The 23,557-nt window shown below is 43.6% G+C and overlaps 1 protein-coding gene across 1 annotated transcript in view; it reads right to left on the reverse strand.

Annotated features, from left to right (window-relative positions):
• Positions 1 to 18,949, reverse strand: part of npnta (nephronectin a) — a 60,577-nt gene extending 41,628 nt beyond the window's left edge. Inside the window, exons 1-3 of the mRNA XM_042318670.1 lie at positions 18,562 to 18,949; positions 10,821 to 10,921; positions 4,335 to 4,388 (exon numbers count right to left, since the gene is read on the reverse strand). Of these exons, the coding sequence (XP_042174604.1) occupies positions 4,335 to 4,388; positions 10,821 to 10,921; positions 18,562 to 18,632 (226 nt within the window). The 5' untranslated portion in view covers positions 18,633 to 18,949. The remainder of the gene's footprint in view (positions 1 to 4,334; positions 4,389 to 10,820; positions 10,922 to 18,561) is intronic.
• Positions 18,950 to 23,557: the final 4,608 nt, after the last annotated feature.

The raw sequence follows: 23,557 nt of genomic DNA on the forward strand, positions 1-23,557 counted from the left end.
AAGCATTTAATCCTGTCTGACTTGTTCAGTAACTTGGTGTGTACTACTGTTGATCTACTTTAGTTTATTAAGTTTTTTAGAAAATAATTTAGAAAACATTTTCTTGCATTGTTGGTTAGTGGCTTGTAAGTAAGCATTTCAACGTAAGGTTTCAACCTGTTGTATTCGGTGCACATGACTAATAACATTTTCTTTGATTTGTTGATTTACTATGTACGACAATGCAAGCACAGCGGCGCGTGTGTGTCATACTGGTGTGGGATTAGGGGCGATGGGAATTGTGGTTCAACAATGTAGAGAGATAACATGTTCATGTGAAACCATGCTTTCATATGTTACTGTCAGCAGGTCTGGATGGAGGTGGATGAAAGGGGCCATGAACTGAAAGGGGCTTATAAACTGTATTACTGTACAGCGCTGGCTTATTGGGAGAGAGAACCCTGTTTCCTTGTTGATTTGTATCCATTTCAAAGCGTACAAGCCCTAAGCGATTAAAACACTTGAACTTTATGCGAGCACTGAAGTGCTGATTTTCCTGGCTTTGAAAGCGGCTGCACTGATATTTACGGTGGGAAACGGCCAACACAGCTAAACTAAACGAATAGCCTCATACCTCACTATTAGCACGGTGTTAAAGCACACAAAAGCAAACGCTTGCCTTGAACATTATGTTCAGTATCAGGCAGTAGAAACAACATAAAACATCATATTTTCTGGCTGCTGGTTGTCCATTGTGTGAAGTGTTGTTTAGGGCAACGGAAGGCATTGGGACTTGAGGCAATAGTAACGCTTTACAGTATCTCTGTGTGTTCTGGTGTTGGAGACGCCCGAGTCCCAAATGCTACCCTATTCCCTTCATAGTGCATTACTTTTGACCAGAGCTCAATTGACCCTGTTCCAAGGTAGTGCACTACATAGGGAATAGGGTGCCATTTGGGACGCAGGCACAGAGCTGGAGGCTTGCTCTGCTTTCTGTTCTGTCTAACTGTGCTGCTCACTGTGTTCACCTGCAGCATACTAACCATGGCTGATATACAGGGGCCTCAGCCAACTGGTACTAATTTCCATTAAGAGCTTCATTAAGTCCGTCATAATAGGGACCAATCAGGCTCGTTAATTATCCATACGGTTGGAGTTGGAGACGGGGGTGGGGGGTTATATGTGTTTGTGGCGGGAAGCGGGGTGAGTGTGCGTGTGTGCATCATGATTGGACACGTCTGGGCGAGCTCGCTTATCTTGTCACAGATTTATTGTGCACCTGATAACATCATTATGTGAAGTACAATGTAGAGGTTCAGTGGGAAAGAGTGGAGACTCAACATCATGACTGATGCTTAGTGGAAATAGACAATGGAACTGTACAGAAGGCTAGCTGAGCATTGCTTAACTATAAAGATATAAGCAAGCATGAAAAGTTAAATTTTGCTATTGTAAGTACACCCTACAGGTGTAGGATCTTAATTTGATCCCTCTTTGTTGCTGAGAATTTTTCTGCACAGCATGGAAAATGTACACTTTAAGTGTATTCAAGGCTTAAAAAGTCTTCTAAAGTTTGTAATTAACACTTTACGTGTTAGTCATTTAGCAGATGGTGTTATCCAGAACAACTTACAAAAGCAATTAGGGTTAAGTGCCTTGCTCAAGGGCACATCGATAAGAGTTTTCACCTTTCACATTTCAGACTTGATTTTCCTTAACAAAAAATGTATCTACCTCTAAAAAAAATCCACATAATAATTCACATTTCCCATTGCTGTGGGATAATTTTCCTGCTGTAGCAAACCGGCTCAAATTAAGATCCTACACCAGTATATAGGTTACCCAAAATGCCCATTCACAAAATGTCAATTGAAATCGAATTAGGTAGCTATATGAAGCGTATCATTGCGGCGGTTAAACCTTTGAGCATGGGGCGTTGGAGGTGATAGAGGGATAGTGTTCATATTTCGGCTTGGAACATTGTTCATATTGAATTCACAGCCATTAGTGGGGATTCCTTTAGCTGGAGGAGATAGCATTGTGTAGTCTCATTCCACTTTATTAGAATGTGTAACCTAATAGACAAGACAGCGTTAGCCCATTTTCCAAACCTGGGCTATATGAGATAGGGTGTTAACGCGAGGACGCAGGTGAGCTGTGAAACCTCTAGATTACGCCCCTGATTAAAAAGAAAAAAGGGTTCTACATATTTTGGCGGGGGGAGTTGAATCAGGGAAACGTGTAAAACTTGTTAGGTCAAGTCCTTATCTGGTCAGCGATTTGGGCCAATTAAAGTCGATGAAATCATTTATTAATACAGCTAACACGGTCACTGTCACGAGCTGTGAGGGGTTTTATTTTTAAGTTTTTCCACAGAGGGTAGTATGAGGACAAGCATGCTCAGAAGTAACCCATCCCAGGCTGTTGGGTTCAGAGAAAGGTTGGTCTTTTTAAATCTGCGGTGCGGCCCAGGGAAATACCCTGTGTTCATTAGACCACATCAAACCACATGAGGAACTAAAAATGGCCGCCGCAACCGTAGAGGAGCAACTACATGCTCCAATTCAACGCGCTTCTCGTTCCCTGAATACCTACTGATGACACCCCTTCACACCAGTTTGCATCAGGCATTCCTCTGGCCATCCATCCTTAGAGCCCATCTAAGGATCAGGCCCCCAGTGTCCAGACTGGAGCCTGAAGTCACGAGCTCTGCTGGTCAGCTGCTGCTAGCAACCTAGCAGTGCCAAGAGCCCTGGTCTGGCCTAGTAAGCCTAGCAACTACATCAAATAAATTACAATCGCCAGAACGCCCCCCATCCCCAAAGAACATTTTGACGGCAGTTTTAGCCTCTAATATTAGTTTATCATCAAGTTCAATCCTACGGTCAATCAAATCGAGATATTTAATTAAATAGTGATCCATTCTGACTACTACATTTGTCGTCACACAGGACCATGTGCTTACACAGACCAATCACGGGCCGGCAGGCTACGGGGAGGCTCGCGCCCGGTGGAGTTGGCTCTCTCAGGCAGGATGAAAACGACTACATCGACCATGAACCTTTGCTAGTTACGGCCACTTTTACCATGATCCTTAGCAATTTATTGGTGCATTCAGCCCCATGCAGCAATATGGCGTGGTTCAAATTCAAATACTTCCGGCTTCCATAGGAATACGTGGATGCCGTCAGCGCTATCACCATCTACTGGCTTTAATGTCTACGCTAAGGATGTTGGTCTACTTTTGGTCTCTGGGGGTCAGATGTTTGTGAACTTCATTGGAATGAGGAAGTATGCTCCAGCTACTGTAACTTGACAGTGTTTGGCAAAGACAGTTCATATGTTAAGATACAGTATATGATATTGTCAAAATCATTGTATTCGGGTAGAAGAAAAGCTGGATATTTTTTTACTGTACTGCTTGACATACATGTATTGCTAGAAAAAAACATTTTAGCATTCCGTTATCTGACAGCGGAGTTAATTTCGTGCAATTCTACACATTTTGCCATAGGGCAGAGAGGAAAATTAGATATTTTACATATCATTTCCTAAACTTCTATGCATTTTGCCAGAGGGTGTAGAGAATTTGCATGCAGTTTTTAATATGATAGGGTTTCTGAGTAAGACTGAATAACAAAAATCAATAGGGGCCCCCCGGCTGGTAATTCCACCATGATTACTAAGTTTAGATAGCTGGCCGCTAGACTAACTTACCATTCTAAAATACTTTAGCTGACGTGGGCTAATTGAGTGACTATCAGTGACTGACATAACAAGAGAAAAACTGCTGATGCACAACCACATTTTTTCATTGCACCTTGTTTATTCTACTATTTTAACTTGCAACAGTAAGTTGAGACCCCGACTGAGCCCCCCGAAACAACATATAATCTTCCATCACTGGTGTAGGCGTACCATTTTGAAGATTGGGAAGTAATCTACATTGAACTACAATTATTTTACATAGGCTCTTGGTTGTTGAAGTTTTCATGTACTAGGCATCTGTATATAGTTTATATGAGGATATAAAACTCACAGGAAATGAATAACTAACACTTGAGGGCATCACATGAGGGCTCTCAGTCAAGTTGCTGGTGTGAACGCCAAACATCTCAGTCATGCTGCTGGTGTGAACACCAAACGGTGGCTGCAGCACCAGAGTTCTCAAGCCAGAAGGGGAGGAGATATTTCTTTGCCAAGGGGATGGGGAAGGGGGGAGGATGAGGGAGAAGGGGGGTAGGTGACTATTAATAAATCAGTGAAGCCAGGATTCAGAGGATGTGTGTGCCTCGCTGCCTCCAGGACCTCGTCTTGCCAAGAATTATTTGAAAGAAATATGTGGAGCAGCTGACCTTGTGGCGGACACCGTATTCTCCCGACTACTCTGTGGGTTAGAGCGAAGACGCCTGCTGCAAAACAAATGTGCAAACACAAAGAAAAGAACATTCCAGCAGGCGTTTTGTCTTGGTTGGATGAGAGAACAGAATCGAGGCATGAGAGAGCCAGAGAGCCGTGCTCTTTTTGACGAGTAAAGCATTCTTGAAATGATGCACAAAGCATAACAAGGAGTCACACACATTACATGGTTACAACCACAGAGAATGGAGCGTCGGATGTCACGTCCCCTTCGCAACATGCAATGTAGCTAGTAGCTACATCTTGAATATGCTTACAAATTCAAGTTTAGATCAATCACACTAAATGTAAGCACAGGGGTTAATTCCAACTTCCACTTAAGTCTAGTAATGCATTGATGTCAATGGGAAACGAAGTGAAAATTCAATTTAAATGGCAGTTAGCATAAGCACCATGGAGAATGGATGCTTCTCATCGCGCAATGTTGCCAGTAGCTAATAGCTATGTTTGAAATATGTTTACAAATTGGAGTTTAGATTAATTTAATTAGTAACATTGATGGTCAAATTGTGCCGTGGTTCCGCAGAGATACCGCGTGGCATCATGCTGGCTAATTGCATATTTGTGGAACGTTCACATCACAAGCCAAGAGGAGAAAGACAAGGCGTTTTCTTCTTACACACAGGCTGCAGATTCTGTGATGTTCAATTCAATTTCCTCCTCCATTCCTTTGATGGATAAAAATACCACCACCGTCACCACATTTTGAAGGAGGCCGCAGCATATTTTTCTGTGTCTGACAAATAATTGATACAAGTGCTTAGGTATGAACAGATTGACATTTGACAAAGTATTTGATCCTTCCTAGGCCCATGTTGAATTGAAACACAATCTATTGATTTCTCCCTTTCAGAATCCATGTACTTTTTATTACCTTACCTTCCTTGTCTCTTACTTACCTCATTACCACTAACAGATCAAACTACATGATTAAGTTTCTATTGAAGGATTTCCCCCATCCAGCTAATAGCAGATCAGTGGCCTTGAAGAAAACGAGACAAAGAGAAGCTATTTAAGACTATTATTATTTAACGGGTGCTTAAATTTGTCCTATATTTGGAAATGTGTTTTTTGCCTATCCTCACCCTCAGGGTGAGGGGTCACGACCAGGGTATTGGTTAAACTGTATCAGTTTACCCAGTTTGTCACTCACTCATTGGCTTCCATTACCAATTAAAAGTCCTCTCCTAATCCAAGCTACTTTGTACTTCGAGAGGGAAACCGACTAAACAGTCTCAGGCAAAACTGCACTGAAGATCGGTATCCTCTTGGATTTCTTTCCAAAATCTGGGATCAAAGCAATAGACCGGTAAGAGAGAGTTAATTTGGGATTCTATTTGTAGGGAGAGCGAGAGAGAGAAAAGAGAAAGAGAGAGAGAGAGAGATGGAATATGATGCAACTGAGGGGGCTTCAAGATATTTGATGAAATTCATTTAAAAGATCACCGTCATTTGTTTAGTGTTGGTTTGATTAATTGCAGCTCTTTTCCATCATTTTAGTCTAATCCGAGAGCTGGTTATGACTAAACGACTAGGACGTGAGGACTAAGAAAAACTTGTTGATTTGCCAGTGGTCTATTCTCATCCTGACTGTGAGTTAAACCTGAGGGACAATCTGATGTGTATGTAATCATTGGAGATATACTGCAGATGCTTAGCAAGGCAAATGCATCTCTATTTATGGTGGCACTTGGATAAAGTAAAGTAACGCTGCCTGTGATTTAAACCGCCCAATCGCATAACATGTCAGTGTAGTACCAATGTAAATGCTTGGCCTATAATAAATCTCTCGCTTTCTCTTTCTTCCTCTCGGTTCTCTCTTTCTGTCCCTCTCTCTCTCTCTCTCTCCACCATCTCTCTCCTTCTCAATTTCTTTCTGTCCCTCTCTCTCTCTTGCTCTCTCCTCTCTCTCCACCAACTCTCTCCTTCTCCATTTCTCTCTGTCACTCTCTCTCTCTCAGTTCTGGGGACAGGGAGCTTTAAATTCGGGACAGACCCATTCCAGTTCTCCATTCTTTGTGAGCAGTCACCCAGACCGATCACTGAACTCTTGCAGGGCTGGAGACAGCCAGAACCCGATAGCACCGCCAATCTAATCTCCGGGGCCGGCCCCAAAACTGCAGTGGTGTAATCTGTAATCCATGACGACTGGCCTCCCTCCGTCTCCGAAGTTTAAATCAGCCCTGTGGCAACATGATGGAGTACTGATTAAGGTCTCGAGTGATTGGACTCATGTGGTACGCTCAGTCGGGGGCATTTGAAGGCGTTAGCGAACATTCTGGTTTTTCTCCTATGGCATTGATTTATCACAACGTCTGAGACGGATGGCTGGCGGGAAAACGATACGGTTTCCTTCAAAAACAGGTGGTGGGTAAAAGTAGCTTTTGCCGAGAGGAGGGACGACTCTCCGAGGTGAACTCAATGTTTTCTCGTACTTGACATGGAATGTGTGAGACTCCTGATGGGTACTTTGGAACAGTGTTAGAGAAAACAGACAGATAACACACTGCTGTCTAATGAACAGAAACAAGGTCCTGTCAAAGGTATCTACTCACCCAAAAGACTTTGACATGTCAATCAAACGTCAAGCGGAAACACGGATTACTCTACTAATCCCTGTCACTGTAGATCTTGTCTATTTCTCAATTGTCTAGAAACTCTGTCCTCTCCTTGCCTCCTGTCTTCTCCTTCATTGCACTGATCTGAGAGAACTGACCAGGTGAAAGACAGCCTTACGATGGGCTTGATTCCACCATATTGTTTTCACCTGTCAATTCATTTCAAATCAATGCAGAGGATGGAGCTAAACCCAAACAGGATAAAAACTAATATTTATATTATATTCTGTATACGGAGCTAACTTCCTCTTCCTGACTGATCCAACATGGACAGCTGGGAGGACCTGAGCCAAGCCCAAAATGACCAGGAAGCAACACTTATTGAGTACAGGGATTCCTGCCAACACGACAGCAGAGCTCTTAGCTAACTAGCCTAGCAACATGTTGGGGAGTACAGGGATTCCTGCCAACACGACAGCAGAGCTCTTAGCTAACTAGCCTAGCAACATGTTGGGGAGTACAGGGATTCCTGCCAACACGACAGCATAGCTCTTAGCTAACTAGCCTAGCAACATGTTGGGGAGTACAGGGATTCCTGCCAACACGACAGCAGAGCTCTTAGCTAACTAGCCTAGCAACATGTTGGGGAGTACAGGGATTCCTGCCAACACGACAGCAGAGCTCTTAGCTAACTAGCCTAGCAACATGTTGGGGAGGACAGGGATTCCTGCCAACACGACAGCAGAGCTCTTAGCTAACTAGCCTAGCAACATGTTGGGGAGTACAGGGATTCCTGCCAACACGACAGCAGAGCTCTTAGCTAACTAGCCTAGCAACATGTTGGGGAGTACAGGGATTCCTGCCAACACGACAGCAGAGCTCTTAGCTAACTAGCCTAGCAACATGTTGGGGAGTACAGGGATTCCTGCCAACACGACAGCAGAGCTCTTAGCTAACTAGCCTAGCAACATGTTGGGGCCTTAGCCGTCACAAATAATAGCAACCACAAATGCATCCATTTCCGCCACTTTGTCTTGAGCCTCGTCTCTTGAGTTCCCTCCCAGCACAGTCTTGGTCTGGCTCTAAGTCTGAATCGCTATGTCATTACCATAACTTGTTTTTCTCAAGCTAGGGTCTATGTGAGAATGCAATTATCATATTCTGTTTTTCTTTTCACCTCAAATGAGGAGCGAGGGATAAAGAGGAGAGGAGAGTCAGCTGGCGGCGAGGCAGAATGTTAATCTGACACGATAAGTGGGCCTAAGGTTACTCAACTCAACACTAACACTCTCACCTAGGGGAGAAGTGAAGGGAACGAGGTCGACCACCATAACAGAGTGTCTGAAAGGAGGGCCTGATGTCAAACCTAAACCAAGTGAAGGTTATTGAGCTCAACACCCTTGCCTAGGGGAGAACGAAAGGGCAATAAGCGGGCCACCATTACAGTAGCCTGCTCCCAGGTCAGTATGTACTGTCTTGATAGCTTCTCTGGTCATTGTAGGACAACACAAACAGATCTAGGACCAGGCAACCATAACAGGGCATCCAATGGAAGGCCCAGTGCCAAACGGAAACAATAGAGCTCACCGTGAAGTAAATACCTTTGGACAGGGACCAGCAGTGTGACATTTTAGTTTCGTCTAAAAACGACAACATGAACAAACACCAAAAAATCTAGCATGATTATAGCATGAGTCATGACAAGTGATTAGCAATAAAACAACAACAACAAAAGAGCTAAATAAAATGCATATGAGGTGAAAGGTTATGAAGGTGATGTGAAGTATAATGATGATGACATGAAAGCATTATAACCCCTCCCCCACCCCCAGGCTTCCAGGTTAGTAGATTGACAGAGACGGAGCCAACATGCAGCCCCGCCTCTCTCTGTCTACTCTCTACATGTTGTGCGTAAGTAAGCCCGTTGTGTCACCCATCACACTTCCGCAGCCGAAGCAACAGCTGTACCATCATGTGTGCAGCAAGCCATGCAGTGTATCTCCCATTTGTCAGGCTGCTCGACACATTCAGAGCTCCCTATTAATATCATTCACACATCTCTGCAGGATATAATTACACAGTATGGCAGCAGCCAATACTTCTCTGTTTCCATAAGAGTCAATATTTGTCCATAGGGCTAGATATTTTATTAAGGGTCAATATAATATCAGACGGTGGTATAATGTAATACTGTTGCACAAAATGTGTTCATTTGAATAAAATTAGGTATATTGAGTCTACAGTAGGCTCATTCTAGTAAAACGAGGTATATTGAGGCTACAGTAGGCTCATTCTAGTAAAACAAGGTATATTGAGGCTACTGTAGGCTCATTCTAGTAAAACGAGGTATATTGAGGTTACAGTAGGCTCATTCTAGTAAAACGAGGTATATTGAGGCTACAGTAGGCTCATTCTAGTGAAACAATGTATATTGAGGCTACAGTAGGCTCATTCTAGTAAAACGCGGTATATTGAGGCTACAGTAGGCTCATTCTAGTAAAACAAGGTATATTGAGGCTACTGTAGGCTCATTCTAGTAAAACGAGGTATATTGAGGCTACTGTAGGCTCATTCTAGTAAAACGAGGTAAATTGAGGCTACAGTAGGCTCATTCTAGTGAAACAATGTATATTGAGGCTACAGTAGGCTCATTCTAGTAAAACGCGGTATATTGAGGCTACAGTAGGCTCATTCTAGTAAAACAAGGTATATTGAGGCTACTGTAGGCTCATTCTAGTAAAACGAGGTATATTGAGGCTACTGTAGGCTCATTCTAGTAAAACGAGGTAAATTGAGTCTACAGTAGGCTCATTCTAGTAAAACGAGGTATATTGAGGCTACAGTAGGCTCATTCTAGTAAAACAAGGTATATTGAGGCTACTGTAGGCTCATTCTAGTAAAATGAGGTATATTGAGGCTACAGTAGGCTCATTCTAGTAAAACAAGGTATATTGAGGCTACTGTAGGCTCATTCTAGCAAAACAAGGTATATTTACAGTAGGCTCATTCTAGCAAAACAAGGTATATTTACAGTAGGCTCATTCTAGTAAAATGAGGTATATTGAGGCTACAGTAGGCTCATTCTAGTAAAACGAGGTATATTGAGGCTACAGTAGGCTCATTCTAGTAAAACGAGGTATATTGAGGCTACTGTAGGCTCATTCTAGTAAAACGAGGTATATTGAGGCTACAGTAGGCTCATTCTAGTAAAACGAGGTATAATGAGGCTACAGTAGGCTCATTCTAGTAAAACGAGGTATATTGAGGCTACTGTAGGCTCATTATTTACAGTAGGGGCATCCTCTGAATCCATGACTGGATTTACTCAACATGTCACCAAATTGATTCCATGCACACCTGCATTTACATATACATGACATTTACTAAATATACACTCACAGCAATCATTTACAATTACCTGTTTACATGGCTACAAGCGTATAATGGGAATCTGCTCACTGGAGCCTTATTCCCGGCTAGAATATCGTTCCCACAACATGGAAAACTCAACAGCAGCAGTGAAAATGTCAAGTGTATTTTTCACTTTGTGTGTGTGTTCGTCCACGTATGTGCCTATGAACAAGTGTGTGTGCCGTGTGCTCGTTGGTAGAGTGTGTGTTTCAGAGCCCTTAGTTACTATATGTCTTCTGTGCAGCACTTTGTGACATTGGCTGATGTAAAAAAGGGCTTTATAAATACATTTGATTGATTCTACACGGATGTTTAATCCTCTTTCTACATCCTAATTGTGGTTAGATCCCAGCAGCTACACCCTGGTAACCCACGGCAACCACTGTCGGAAACCCTGGTTGCCCCCGGTAACCCTAACCCAACAGCGGGCACGGTAGAGTTGGCACTACTCACGTTGGCAGTGGCCCCAGGAGCGCCGGGTCCATCCCCAGCAGCAGTCGATGCGGGCGCCGTAGCGACACAGCCCATTGGACGAGGCCATCTGCCGAGGCCACCTGTCAGGAGACAGCTCTATCAGTTCACAGCCAATTAAAATGGCTGAATTTAAAAGCCAGCAGGGTCTGTTGGTTCTTGCCCACCAAGCCAAGCCAGGAGAGACAGAGACAGAGAGAGAGAGAGAGAGACAGAGAGAGAGAGAGAGAGAGAGAGAGAGAGAGAGAGAGAGAGAGAGAGAGAGAGAGAGAGAGAGAGCAGTCTCATTCAAAACAAAGCCCAAGGCACTGACTGGCAGACTGAATATGTGTTTGTTCATTCTTTACCCAGCACATAATTACATGTTACTTGTTTTCCAAATGCAAAGCTACTCCCATGTCCCTTAGAATGTGTAAGGAAAGTAAACAAACTTATCTGTGAGCGAGCTGGCACAAAAACACAGGACATTTCCCAATCAGCATGTTGGCATTTATTGCACAGGGGAGCCATGTTGGTTGGTGTGATGTCAGAGCTGAAGACTTACGGGTGAGACTACAGAAGAACGGGACCCAATGTAACTAATACGACAAGCTTCTCTCCACATCAGTGATCACTGACACTTTAATCTGTGGGGCCAGGCAGAGACTCCCATAGCTCAGAATGAAAGTGTGTGTGTGTGTGTGTGTGTGTGTGTGTGTGTGTGTGTGTGTGTGTGTGTGTGTGTGTGTGTGTGTGTGTGTGTGTGTGTGTGTGTGTGTGTGTGTGTGTGTGTGTGTGTGTGTGTGTGTGTGTGTGTGTGTGTGTGTGTGTGTGTGCGCGTGCATGTGTGTTTAGAGATTAGACTGTGGTGAGTTATCATTGTGACGTACATAATGTGACCCCCCATCTTCAGACTGGGGTGTATTCAGTGATGTGAAATGTTCTGAACATCGCAGATAGAAATTAAAAGGAATAGATCTGACACAATGGCATGACAGACAGTCCTATCTGCTCTGCACAACACAGTCCAATCTGAACGTCACAGTTGAACAAGCCCCTGCTCTGAGTGCCAAAACCAAACGAGGTAGAGGCGTCATGAGCATCGACTGTCTGTGTGCCAACGTCCAAATGAAACATTATCAGAAACAGAATGTCAGAATGTCATTTGCTATTAAAGAAAGTGGGGAAGGATAATGCCATCCTTCAGAAATAGGAAAGAGAACATGAGGCTAGAGACGTTTTCATCCTGGAAATGGGCAAATACCTTATGACAGTTCTTGTATGAAAACCAGCCTAAATAATGTTTCTGTGAACTGATGTTACGTTCTGTTCTATTTCAGAGAAATAGCTTCTTGGCAGAGTAGAGTAGGATTACTTATTTATCTGTAGCGGAAGCACAGCACAACATCTTTTTAACAGGAAATAGAGAAAGATTAAGCCCATTTAAGGATGCCTCGGATGGGGACAACGATCAGAGCATGGTTGTGTTCTGTGACGTTAGCTAAATGAATCAGAGACAGCAGAAATAGAACGAACACAGCTGACGTAATTCTAAATTCTACATGACACAGAATCATCTCCGTTCTAGACAATTCATTTATATCTGAACGTTTTGTAACGACAGAGAGATCAAGGTTCTGATGCTTGTTATCGAACGGAAGTAGCCAAAGGTGTCTTGAAAAAAACACTTGGCAGAAGGGGGCGTCTTGCCTTGCTCTATCGTGCCTCAGCATTGAGGGCTGAGGAGACTGAGATTGACGTGGTTGTGCATGCGGGACACGTCCTACCCTCCTGCTATCCCATCCAGTTAAGCCTCCATTGCCAAAACTTTGGAAATGCTAATGTCTGCCCCCGCTGCCAATCACTTCACAGTGGAGAAAGTCTGATGGAAGATGCTAAGTGGAAATGGCAGGACCAGGGAAAATGTTTGTACGCAGCATGGCTGGCAAAGAGAGAGAGAGAGAGAGAGAGAGAGAGAGAGAGAAAATCAGGAGCCCTGAGCACAATCCAATAGGAGACACATTGGGAATGTTAAGGGGAGAAATAGAGAGAGGAGGAGAGAAGAGGAGAAGGGAGGAGAAGATAAAGAAGCAGAGGAGAGGGCTCTGGAATTGATTGCCAGACATGATTGTGAATTGGGGGCCGAGAGTTACCACACACACACAGCAGGACCACTGACCAGATGGAGCCACAGGTCACACACACACACACACACACACACACACACACACACTGAGCACCTGGTCAGATACAGGGATATAGTCCCATTACCACAGCTTGCACTGAAAACACATAAACCCTCTGCTGATAGCTAATAGCATGCCTTGCTAATAACTATCCATATTGAATGTGGATCAACGGGTGAAAAACATCATTAAAATAGCTGATTAACACATAATAACGAGGAAGAGTTGCTGCAAATTGGTTCATCATCGTATTACTAATTTAAACATAACTCCTTGGCTGTTATTATTCAGGGGTAATTTTATCCACCAGCGTAAAACTAATAGGGCCTAAAAGTGATATGATATTGCGGGCATAGCCTCGCCAACTGAGTGGGAGGATGATAATTGGTTTGCCTGAAGCGTTTTTGCAACACAAAAAAGTGGCAGTGTAGTCGACCCTGTGCGGCGGGCAGGGGCAGGCAGGGAACTTTGAGAGGTGTGATGCCACGCCAGTGGAACAGTGAGGGAGGGGAGAGAGAGGGAGGGAGGGAGGGAGGATGGAGGGAGGGGAGGGAGGGAGGGAGGGAGGGAGGGAGGGAGGGAGGGAGGGAGGGAGGGAGGGAGGGAGGGAGGGAGGGAGGAAGCGCTCTCTGTCACTCTGTCTCTCTCTCTCTTTCCATCTCTACCACTCTCTCCCTCCATCTCTTTCCCTCTCTCCCTCCACCTCTACCACTCTCTCCCTCCATCTCTACCACTCTCTCCCTCCATCTCTTTCCCTCTCTCCCTCCACCTCTACCACTCTCTCCCTCAATCTCTACCACTCTCTCCCACCATCTCTACCACTCTCTCCCTCCATCTCTCTCTTTCCCTCCATCTCTATCACTCTCTCCCTCCATCTCTACCACTCTCTCCCTCCATCTCTACCACTCTCTCCCACCATCTCTACCACTCTCTCCCTCCATCTCTCTCTTTCCCTCCATCTCTACCACTCTCTCCCACCATCTCTACCACTCTCTCCCTCCATCTCTACCACTCTCTCCCACCATCTCTACCACTCTCTCCCTCCATCTCTACCACTCTCTCCCTCCATCTCTACCACTCTCTCCCTCCATCTCTACCACTCTCTCCCACCATCTCTACCACTCTCTCCCTCCATCTCTACCACTCTCTCCCACCATCTCTACCACTCTCTCCCTCCATCTCTCTCTTTCCCTCCATCTCTATCACTCTCTCCCTCCATCTCCTTTCATCTCTACCACTCTCTCCCTACATCTCTACCACTCTCTCCCTCCATCTCTACCACTCTCTCCCTCCACCTCTACCACTCTCTCCCTCCATCTCTACCACCATCTCTACTACTCTCTCCATCCATCTCTCTCTTTCCCTCCATCTCTATCACTCTCTCCCTCCATCTCCTTTCATCTCTACCACTCTCTCCCTCCATCTCTACCACTCTCCCTCCATCTCTTTCTCTCCCTCCATCTCTTTCTCTCCCTCCATCTCTACCACTCTCTCCCTCCATCTATACCACTCTCTCCCTCCATCTGTACCACGCTCTCCCTCCATCTCTTTCTCTCCCTCCATCAGTCATAAAACTGAGCGTAGCCCTCGGCTGTTGGAACACGGCAGAATCATGCACACAACTGTGCTGTTATAACACGATTTATCAAAGTAGAACTGAATTATGACTAGCTCAGTTATACACTACGGTATGTTGGAGTGATGTCCCATCAAATTCTCCATGTAAAATTCATATTGTGTTATTACTGTAATCATTCTGAACACGGTGCGCTGTAGAATAATTGTGTTGACGGCAGATCAGATAGATGTATGTCTTTATCCTTCTTTATCCATGTCTATGTCTGACCTTCTGTGTATGAATAATACTACATTGCAGTAAGCTGTGAAGGAACTGAAGCACTGAATTATCACGTTTGGCATTCCATTGGTGCCTCATCAGGAAAACAAACCCCTAGACAGGGTCTTCACAACAGACGCTGGGGGAAAGGATCCATGTTAGTCCATCATCTAGTCCAGGATGTGTGTGTCTGTGTGTGTGTGTGTGTGTGTGTGTGTGTGTGTGTGTGTGTGTGTGTGTGTGTGTGTGTGTGTGTGTGTGTGTGTGTGTGTGTGTGTGTGTGTGTGTGTGTGTGTGTGTGTGTGTGTGTGTGTGTGTGAGATAGGCCAATCTCTGCTGTTTGACAATGAATAGGATGACATATTGCTCATATAGCAGCACCCGACACTTAAGTGGCACTAAGAGACATTATTATATGGCATGATAATAATCTGTCTTAAAAGTGTCCCTCAGAATGATGAGAGTAATAATAACAATCTATGACTGCAATGTTGCTTGACAGTGACACACACTCTCTCTCTCGCTCTCTCTCACACACACACACACACACACACACAACCTTTGCATACACATTTAATCTAAATACCTGAGGACAAGTAGCACACTCATGTTAAAGAGAACATCGCTTCATAAATGTTCATGAAAGTGGCTCGCTTTTATTCTGAAAACGACTAGTACTACACACTTCTGTAAGCACTGGTTGACATGTAGCCTTTTTCACTAGTCCTGCTGAATTACTTTGACCAATGTCCAGGAAAATGGCTCTCTCTGTATACACTTATTCCCGTATTTTAACCTCAAACCTGGGGTCTGTCTATCTTTGAAGGTCTAATGTTGTTAGAATATACTAAGGATGTTTGGAAGGAGAGTGAGGACATGGTTTGGAGCAGTAACTTGGAGGAGGATTGGAATGTATTGGCTGTGTCTGGAGCAAAGCAATGTGGCGACATCGTCATAGAGAAATAGCCTCCATGAGTAGTGGCTATTTAAAGGGGGAATCTGGATTTTCTCCAACTAGGATAAAATATCTCATCCTAGCTGTTCAGTGGTCTGATTAATGGTCTGACATACAAACTCAGGATTGTGGCTTTAAAAAAAAAGCGAACTAGTCCTTTAAATGTTATCTGATGTGTAGTCTTTCATCGAGGCAAAGTGTTGTGACCTTACCTCAGATAGCCCATTTCCTGATTACAATACAGAATCACTTATAGACCACATCACAACAAGATTGGCCTAGCGCCATTTTTCATCCTTGGACTAAACATTACTGACAACAACGTTGATGAGTAATGAAAACCCCTCAACAGGGAATTACAGGTATAGTTAATCTGTAATTAATCAGGCCTGTTTTGAGCCAATTTACCACTAGGACAAAACGACCTTGCTGTGGCTGGCCAGTGAGCGGTGACGCCCCCCTCAGTTGCTAGCTTAGCCCATTAGCTCTCTCCTCCAAACAGCTAGTTCAGATAATAAATGACTTTCCTCCACAGTGTTCTCACGGGACCCTCTCCCTATGAATTTAGATTGAAGTCAGCAGGCCAGGTTTATAACCGGGGAAATAGGCCAATAATGACCCGCGTGACAAGCCGCGCTCCATCAGAGGGTGACGCTAATTACGTATGCTGCTCGTTTAATGTAAATTATCATTATGGGTTGGGCAGGGAAGGGCATCATGGGGAAATATCAGCACAACTCACCAGACTGGGACCGTGGCCCTGTCACAACACATTAACATTACCTAACATTAGACACTGTGACCAAGAACCTGGAGTAAACATCCACTCACACACTCTCACCTTCACACACACACACGCCCCAACCCGTGTTTAACGACAGAAAGGTAGGAAAGTTCAGCCCTATCAATCCCTAAGAAATATTCTATTGACTCTGAAACCTTATTTGTGTAAAGTATCGGTGAGGGATGGATTGTGCTTCGGGCTCTGTCTGTCTGACAACAATAAATGGGGGTGAAAAACCAAATTAAAACGCTCGACTGCGATCACTATTGGAGTAATATCACGTCTTAGAAATACTCTCCAACTCTGTCTCACTCTATTGCTATTTGTACGGAGTCTAATCCAATTATAGTGTGAGACCTGAAACTCTATCCTATGGAGATACAGAATAAAGGTTGTCTTCATTGAGGGTTGAGGATTGAGGATCCAATCCGAAATGCCACCCTATTGCCTATATAATGCACTACTTTGGACCAGGGCCCATTGGGAACTCCACAGGGAATAGGGTGCCATATAGGATGCACTACTTTGGACCAGGGCCCATTGGGAACTCCACAGGGAATAGGGTGCCATATAGGATGCACTACTTTGGACCAGGGCCAATTGGGAACTCCACAGGGAATAGGGTGCCATATATAATGCACTACTTTGGACCAGGGCCCATTGGGAACTCCACAGGGAATAGGGTGCCATATATAATGCACTACTTTGGACCAGGGCCCATTGGGAACTCCACAGGGAATAGGGTGCCATATATAATGCACTACTTTGGACCAGGGCCCATTGGGAACTCCACAGGGAATAGGGTGCCATATAGGATGCTCTACTTTGGACCAGGGCCCATTGGGAACTCCACAGGGAATAGGGTGCCATATAGGATGCAACCTAGCCTCCAGTTCCTCAGTCTACTGTATCACTCTCCCAAAGGAAACAGCCTTTATGATGATGAATACTGCAAGGCAAGTGCATTGGAGCCAGTCCAGTGAAAGTGAACCTGTCTTATTAATAAACAAGCTTGGAAACGTATCCTGAAGGAATACATATCTGGAATACCAGAGGGCTTACTGTGTATATAGGTAGAAAAAAGTATATAGGTCGTTTTATATACAATGACCTAAAATGGAATTCGTCAGTATGATGTTTTTATTACTGCTTATTAAGAGCTGTATAACATTCCTTTTATGGAGAGAGACAAAAAATGACAGCTGCACCAGATAAGGTAGATGTAGATTTCAATCTCAGGAACATTCTTTAGATTGGGCACTTTTCTCCTTTCCAAATACGTGTTTGGACATGAACCACCCGGCAAGGTAGGTGCTGTCACCGTGATATCAGCTCATTGAGAGGGAAATCCAAGCAACTGACTTTGCAAAGAAAGAAGGCTGCTGGCTACTCGGTTTTTGCAAATGTAGGCCTAAACAGCGGAACACTGTGTATTACCAAAGATGGTTAAGAAACTCTGTGGTATTCGGCCTACGTACTAACATAGACCTAGTCGATCCACATAAAGAATGCCAAACAAAAAGCATCAGCAAAAACATTAATGACATATATTAATGTTCATTTCTTATATATATAAAAGTACACCATTCATTCGAGATAAACAATGATGTTATTTTTTATGAAAATAAGGGAGAAGAAAATAGATTACACTGGTATAGGTCTATTCCTTCCACTGTACGTCAAGTGCGACTACAGCCCGAATCATTTCAGCACATCAGCAACGTTTCAGTCTATGCATTGCAAACTCATATGCTCACTATGTGGAAGTCGCGTTCACGGAATTAGGAATCAATAGCATCTCCGTGGTCACATCAACCTCTTTAAAAACTCGCTCAGAGTTTATGAGCAACACCTTCTCCATATTCCACAATCACCAACGCAATTTGAACACTTCCAAAAACAACATAATTTATATGTTTTTTTTAAACAAAACATAATGAATTGTAGCCTATTGAACCATATGTGGAGATGTGTGCACTTACCTGCCGTCATTCTCAGCACTTGCCCCTAAACAGAAACCGTACAACACCATCAACTTTATCCATAATTCCATGGTTAGGGGAATGAGCGCACACCGCGCTTGAACTCCTAAAATCCAAGTGAAACGTCGGACTGTACGCTGCAGTGTTCAATCGTTAAAACGAAACGAAACAGTGGAGATTTGTTCCCTCCCAACGTTAAACACGCACTGGCATGAGAGGAGATTCGCTGTTGTCCTTCAAACGGACCCCGATCCTTTAAAATGTTTCGGAGGTGCAGCAAAGGCAGGGGGAGAAACCAGCCCGTTGCTTCCTCGAGAAGTGACCCAGCGCGTGTGGAGCGGAGTGCACTCTACTGGTGTTAAATGGACCCCGCAGGTTCCTTCTCTCTCCGTCTCTCCGCACAAGTTCACTGGGCTGCTACCCAATGAAAACGCATCAGCGCAGTCGGAGCGCGCACTGCTCGTCAGCATGACTGTTGTGAATACACTTTGTCTTGGTATAGAGCTGTGCCACTTTGCGCAGTGGTAGGCTGGAAATCAATAGATAAAAAAATCTAATAAAAATGCAAATTAGCGACGGTCTATTTATTAATTAATTTGGGAGTCCCATTGAGACCAGGATCTCTTTCACGAGGGAGCCTTTCCATGTGTGATATAGGTTGCACTCACGCACTGGCTGTGCATACTTTGGATGGCTTAATTAATTGCATAGCCTGCTCAGACACGCAGTACCATAGCCCACCCAGTAATGAGGAGTTCTAGCCTCCTGCCTACACACCATGTACAGAATTTACAGTACAACACGTACTTTAGGACGAACTTCTGAGGGAACCCAAAGGTAGCATCATATTTGCCCATAAATACACAGATTGTGCTTTAGCGGATAAACGTTAAAAAGGTCTCAGATAATAAATCACTGCAAATCCACCCGTCCTTCAGTGACATCATCCCTGAATTGAACTCCCAGGCTAGATATTTGGCTCAACATTATAAATGTATATATAAAGACAGTTTAATTCACTTTTGCACATAGTCAATCATAATTAATCACAGAGGTACATATAGTTATAAAGGATGATATATATATATATATATGATCGGGCCAAGTTAAAACCTACACTCAGAATAAAAGGTTCTGGATAGAACCAAAAGGGTTCTATTGGTTGCTTCATATACAGCAACCCTAAAAGGTTCTGTAAAAAGCCTTTTGTAGTCTTTTGATCAGACCCCATTGGGTTCTTCTTCACTGAACCAAAATTGGTTCCATATAGAACCCGTGTGTTCCATATAGGGTTTTATATGGAACCAATTTAGTTTCTATACTGAACTATAAACGCAACATGCAACAATATCAACGATTTTACTGAGTTACAGTTCATATAAGGAAATCAGTCAATTGAAATCAATTCATTAGGCCCTGATCTATGGATTTCACATGACTGGACAGGGGCTCAGCCCACTGAGGAACCAGGCCCAGCCAATCAGAATGAGTTTTTACCCACGAAAGGGCTTTATTACAGACAGAAATACTCCTCAGTTTCATCAGCTGTCTGGATGGCTGGTCTCAGATGATCCTGCAGGTGAAGAAGACGGATGTGGAGGTCCTGGGCTGGTGTGGTTACATGTGGTCTGCGTTTGAGGCAAGTTGGACCTACTGCCAAATTCTCTAAAACGAAGTTGGAGGCAGTTTATGATAGAGAAATTAGCATTCAATTCTCTGGCAACAGCTCTGGGGCACATTCCTGCAGTCATCATTCCAATTGCATGCTCCCAAAAAATCTGTGGCATTGTGTTGTGAGACAAAACACCACATTTTAAAGTGGCCTTTTACTGTCCCCAGCACAAGGTGCACCTGTGTAATATAACACACCTGTCAAGTGGATCTTGGCAAAGGAGAAATGCTCACTAACAGGGATGTAAACAAATTGTGCACACAATTTGAGCAAAAAAAGGCTTTATGTGTGTATGGAACATTTCTGGCATAATTTATTTCAGCTCATGAAATATTGGACCAACACTTTACATGTTGCGTTGATATTTTTGTTTAGTATATATATATGAGAGAGAGAGAACCTTTCGGGGTGCCATATATGAAGCAAGCATAGAACCCTTTTTGGTTCTATCCAGAACCTTTTTTAGGCAACAGTAAAAAATATTATGTTGGAAGCTTGAAATACCCGCCAATATGACCATTACGTGCAGTGGCCGTAGATACAAGTTGTTTTTGAAATAGGTCACTGTATACCTCCAAGAATTCGATATTAATGAGATGGGCACTGTAGTAGTTACAGAAAATCCAATATATACAGTGCATTCTGAAAATATTCAGAACCCTTGACGTTTTCCACATTTTGTTACAGCCTTATTCTAAAATTTTTTTTTTCTCTCATCAATCTATACACAATAACCCATAATGACAAAGGCAAAACAGGTTTTTATACATTTTCTACAATGTAGAATAATAGTGAAGACATCATACTATGAAATAAGACATACAGAATCATGTAGTAACCAAAAAAGTGTTAAATCAAAATATATTTTATATTTGAGATTTTTCAAAGTAGCCACCCTTTGCCTTGATGACAGCTTTGCACACTCTTTGCATTCTCTCACCCAGTTTCATGAGGTAGTCACCTGGAATGCATTTCAACTAACAGGTGTGCCTTGTTAAAAGTTAATTTGTGGAATTTCTATCCTTCCTAATACGTTTGAGCTAATCAGTTGTGTAGTGACAAGGTGGGGGTGGTATACAGAAGATAGCCCTATTTGGTAAAATACCAAGTCCATTTTATGGCAAGAACAGCTCAAATAAGCAAAGAAAAACGACAGTTGATCATTACTTTAAGACATGAAGTGCAGTCGCAAAAACCATCAAGTGCTATGATGAAACTCACGAGGACCGCCACAGGATAGGAAGACCTGGAGTTACCTCTGCTGCAGAGGATAAGTTCATTAGATTTACCAGCCTCAGAAATTGTAGCCCAAATAAATGCTTGACAGAGTTTAAGTAACAGACACATCTCAACATCAACTGTTCAGAAGAGAATGCGTGAATCACGCCTACATGGTAGTATTGCTGCAAAGAAACCACTAATAAAGGACACCAATAAGAAGAAGAGACTTGCTTGGGCCAAGAAACACGAGCAATGGACATTAGACCGGTGGAAATTTGTCCTTTGGTCTGGAGTCCAAAATTGAGATTTTTGGTTCCAACCGCCATGTCTTTGTGAGACGCAGAGTAGGTGAATGGATGAGCTCCGCATGTATATTTCACACCGTAAAGCATGGAGGAGGAGGTGGTATGGTGTGGGGGTGCTTTGCTGGTGACACAGTCTGTGATTTATTTAGAATTCAAGGCACACTTAACCAGCATAGCTACCACAGCATTCTGCAGCAATACGCCATCCCATCAGGTTTGGGCTTAGTGAGACTTTTAGGGTTGCACATTTTGGGGAATATTCAGAGGTGGAGACTTTCCGTGGGAATTAACAGGAATATGGAAATTAACAGGAATATATGCAAATTAATATTAATACCATTTAAATGTAGATGCTTTTTTGCATTGGATATGTTTACCATATCATATGGAGACAGAAACAAACATTTACCTTATCATAAGTAGACATAATTGCAAATGATTAAATCCTTCCAATAGAAAAAAAAAGAAAAAAGAATTTAGTTACGAATTTAACTTTAATTAAATGAGTTGACTCTTCACATGGCATGATTTCACTAAACAACAAAAGAAAGGGAAAAATTAATGATCCCCAATGATCCATCGCATCTCCCCAAAACATTTTCAACATCTGTAAAATGAGTATAGAAACTAAAGCTTTGGTTGTCTCCTCTCAGGCTTCCATGTCTTCTCCCTGGACCTCCTCAATGTCCACCTCTTGAACATTAGACTCTGAGGCCTCATCTTCATTGTCACTTTCCAACCTTGTTGAGGATGGCTCGTTGTCAGGCTCAAAAAGCCTCAAATTTGCCTGGATGGACACCATTTTTTCAACCCTTGTATTGGTCAGCCTGTTGCATGCTTTGGTGTGTGTGTTCCCAAACAAGGACTAGTTGCCCTCTGAGGCGGCCTATGTTGGTGGGATTTGGAGGATGATGGAGGTAACAGGGGAAATGGCCTCAGATCCACAAATTCCCTTCCACCAGGTGGCTGATGAAATATGTTGGCACGACTACAATATTGCATCTCCATCCCAAAGCCCTTGCTTGGAAGTGTACTTCACCAGACTACCAAGAACCTTGTCCTCATCCAGGCCAAGGTGGCGAGACACGGTAGTGATGACACCATAGGCTTTGTTGATCTCTGCACCAGACAGGATGCTCTTGCCAACATACTTGGGGTCCAACATGTACGCTGCGGCGTGTAAGGGCTTCAGGCAGAAGTCTTCCAGCTTTTTGATGTATTTCAGAACTGCAGTTTCCTCTGCTTGGATCAACAGTGAAGTGGGCAAGGCAGTACGGATTTCTGCTCTTACATCTGCAAGCAGAATCTAAACATCAGGCAAGATGGCATTGTCTCCCTCAATCCGCAATGGCTACTGCTATAGGTTTCAGGAGTTTCAGGCTGCTTACCACTCTCTCCCAAAATACATAATCCAGGAAGTTCCTCTTGATGGGGCTGTCCATATCAGTAGACTGTGATATGACCATTTCTAGGAGAGACTCCTTCCCCTCCAGGAGACTGTCAACATGATGACAACACCACCCCAATGGGTGTTGCTGGGTGCTCTTATTCTTCTCACTTTGCTTGGTGAGGTAGATTGCTGCTATAACTTGATGACCCTTCACATACCTAACCACTTCCTTGGCTTTCTTGTAGAGTGTATTCATTGTTTTCAGTGTCATGATGTCCTTGAGGAGCAGATTCAATGCATGAGCAGCACAGCCAATGAGTGTGATGTGAGGATAGGACTCCTCCACTTTAGACCAAGCAGACTTCATGTTTGCAGCATTGTCTGTCACCAGTGCAAATACAGTTGAAG

Source organism: Oncorhynchus tshawytscha, unplaced genomic scaffold (assembly GCF_018296145.1).
Source record: "Oncorhynchus tshawytscha isolate Ot180627B unplaced genomic scaffold, Otsh_v2.0 Un_contig_4803_pilon_pilon, whole genome shotgun sequence".
Lineage (NCBI taxonomy): Eukaryota > Metazoa > Chordata > Actinopteri > Salmoniformes > Salmonidae > Oncorhynchus > Oncorhynchus tshawytscha.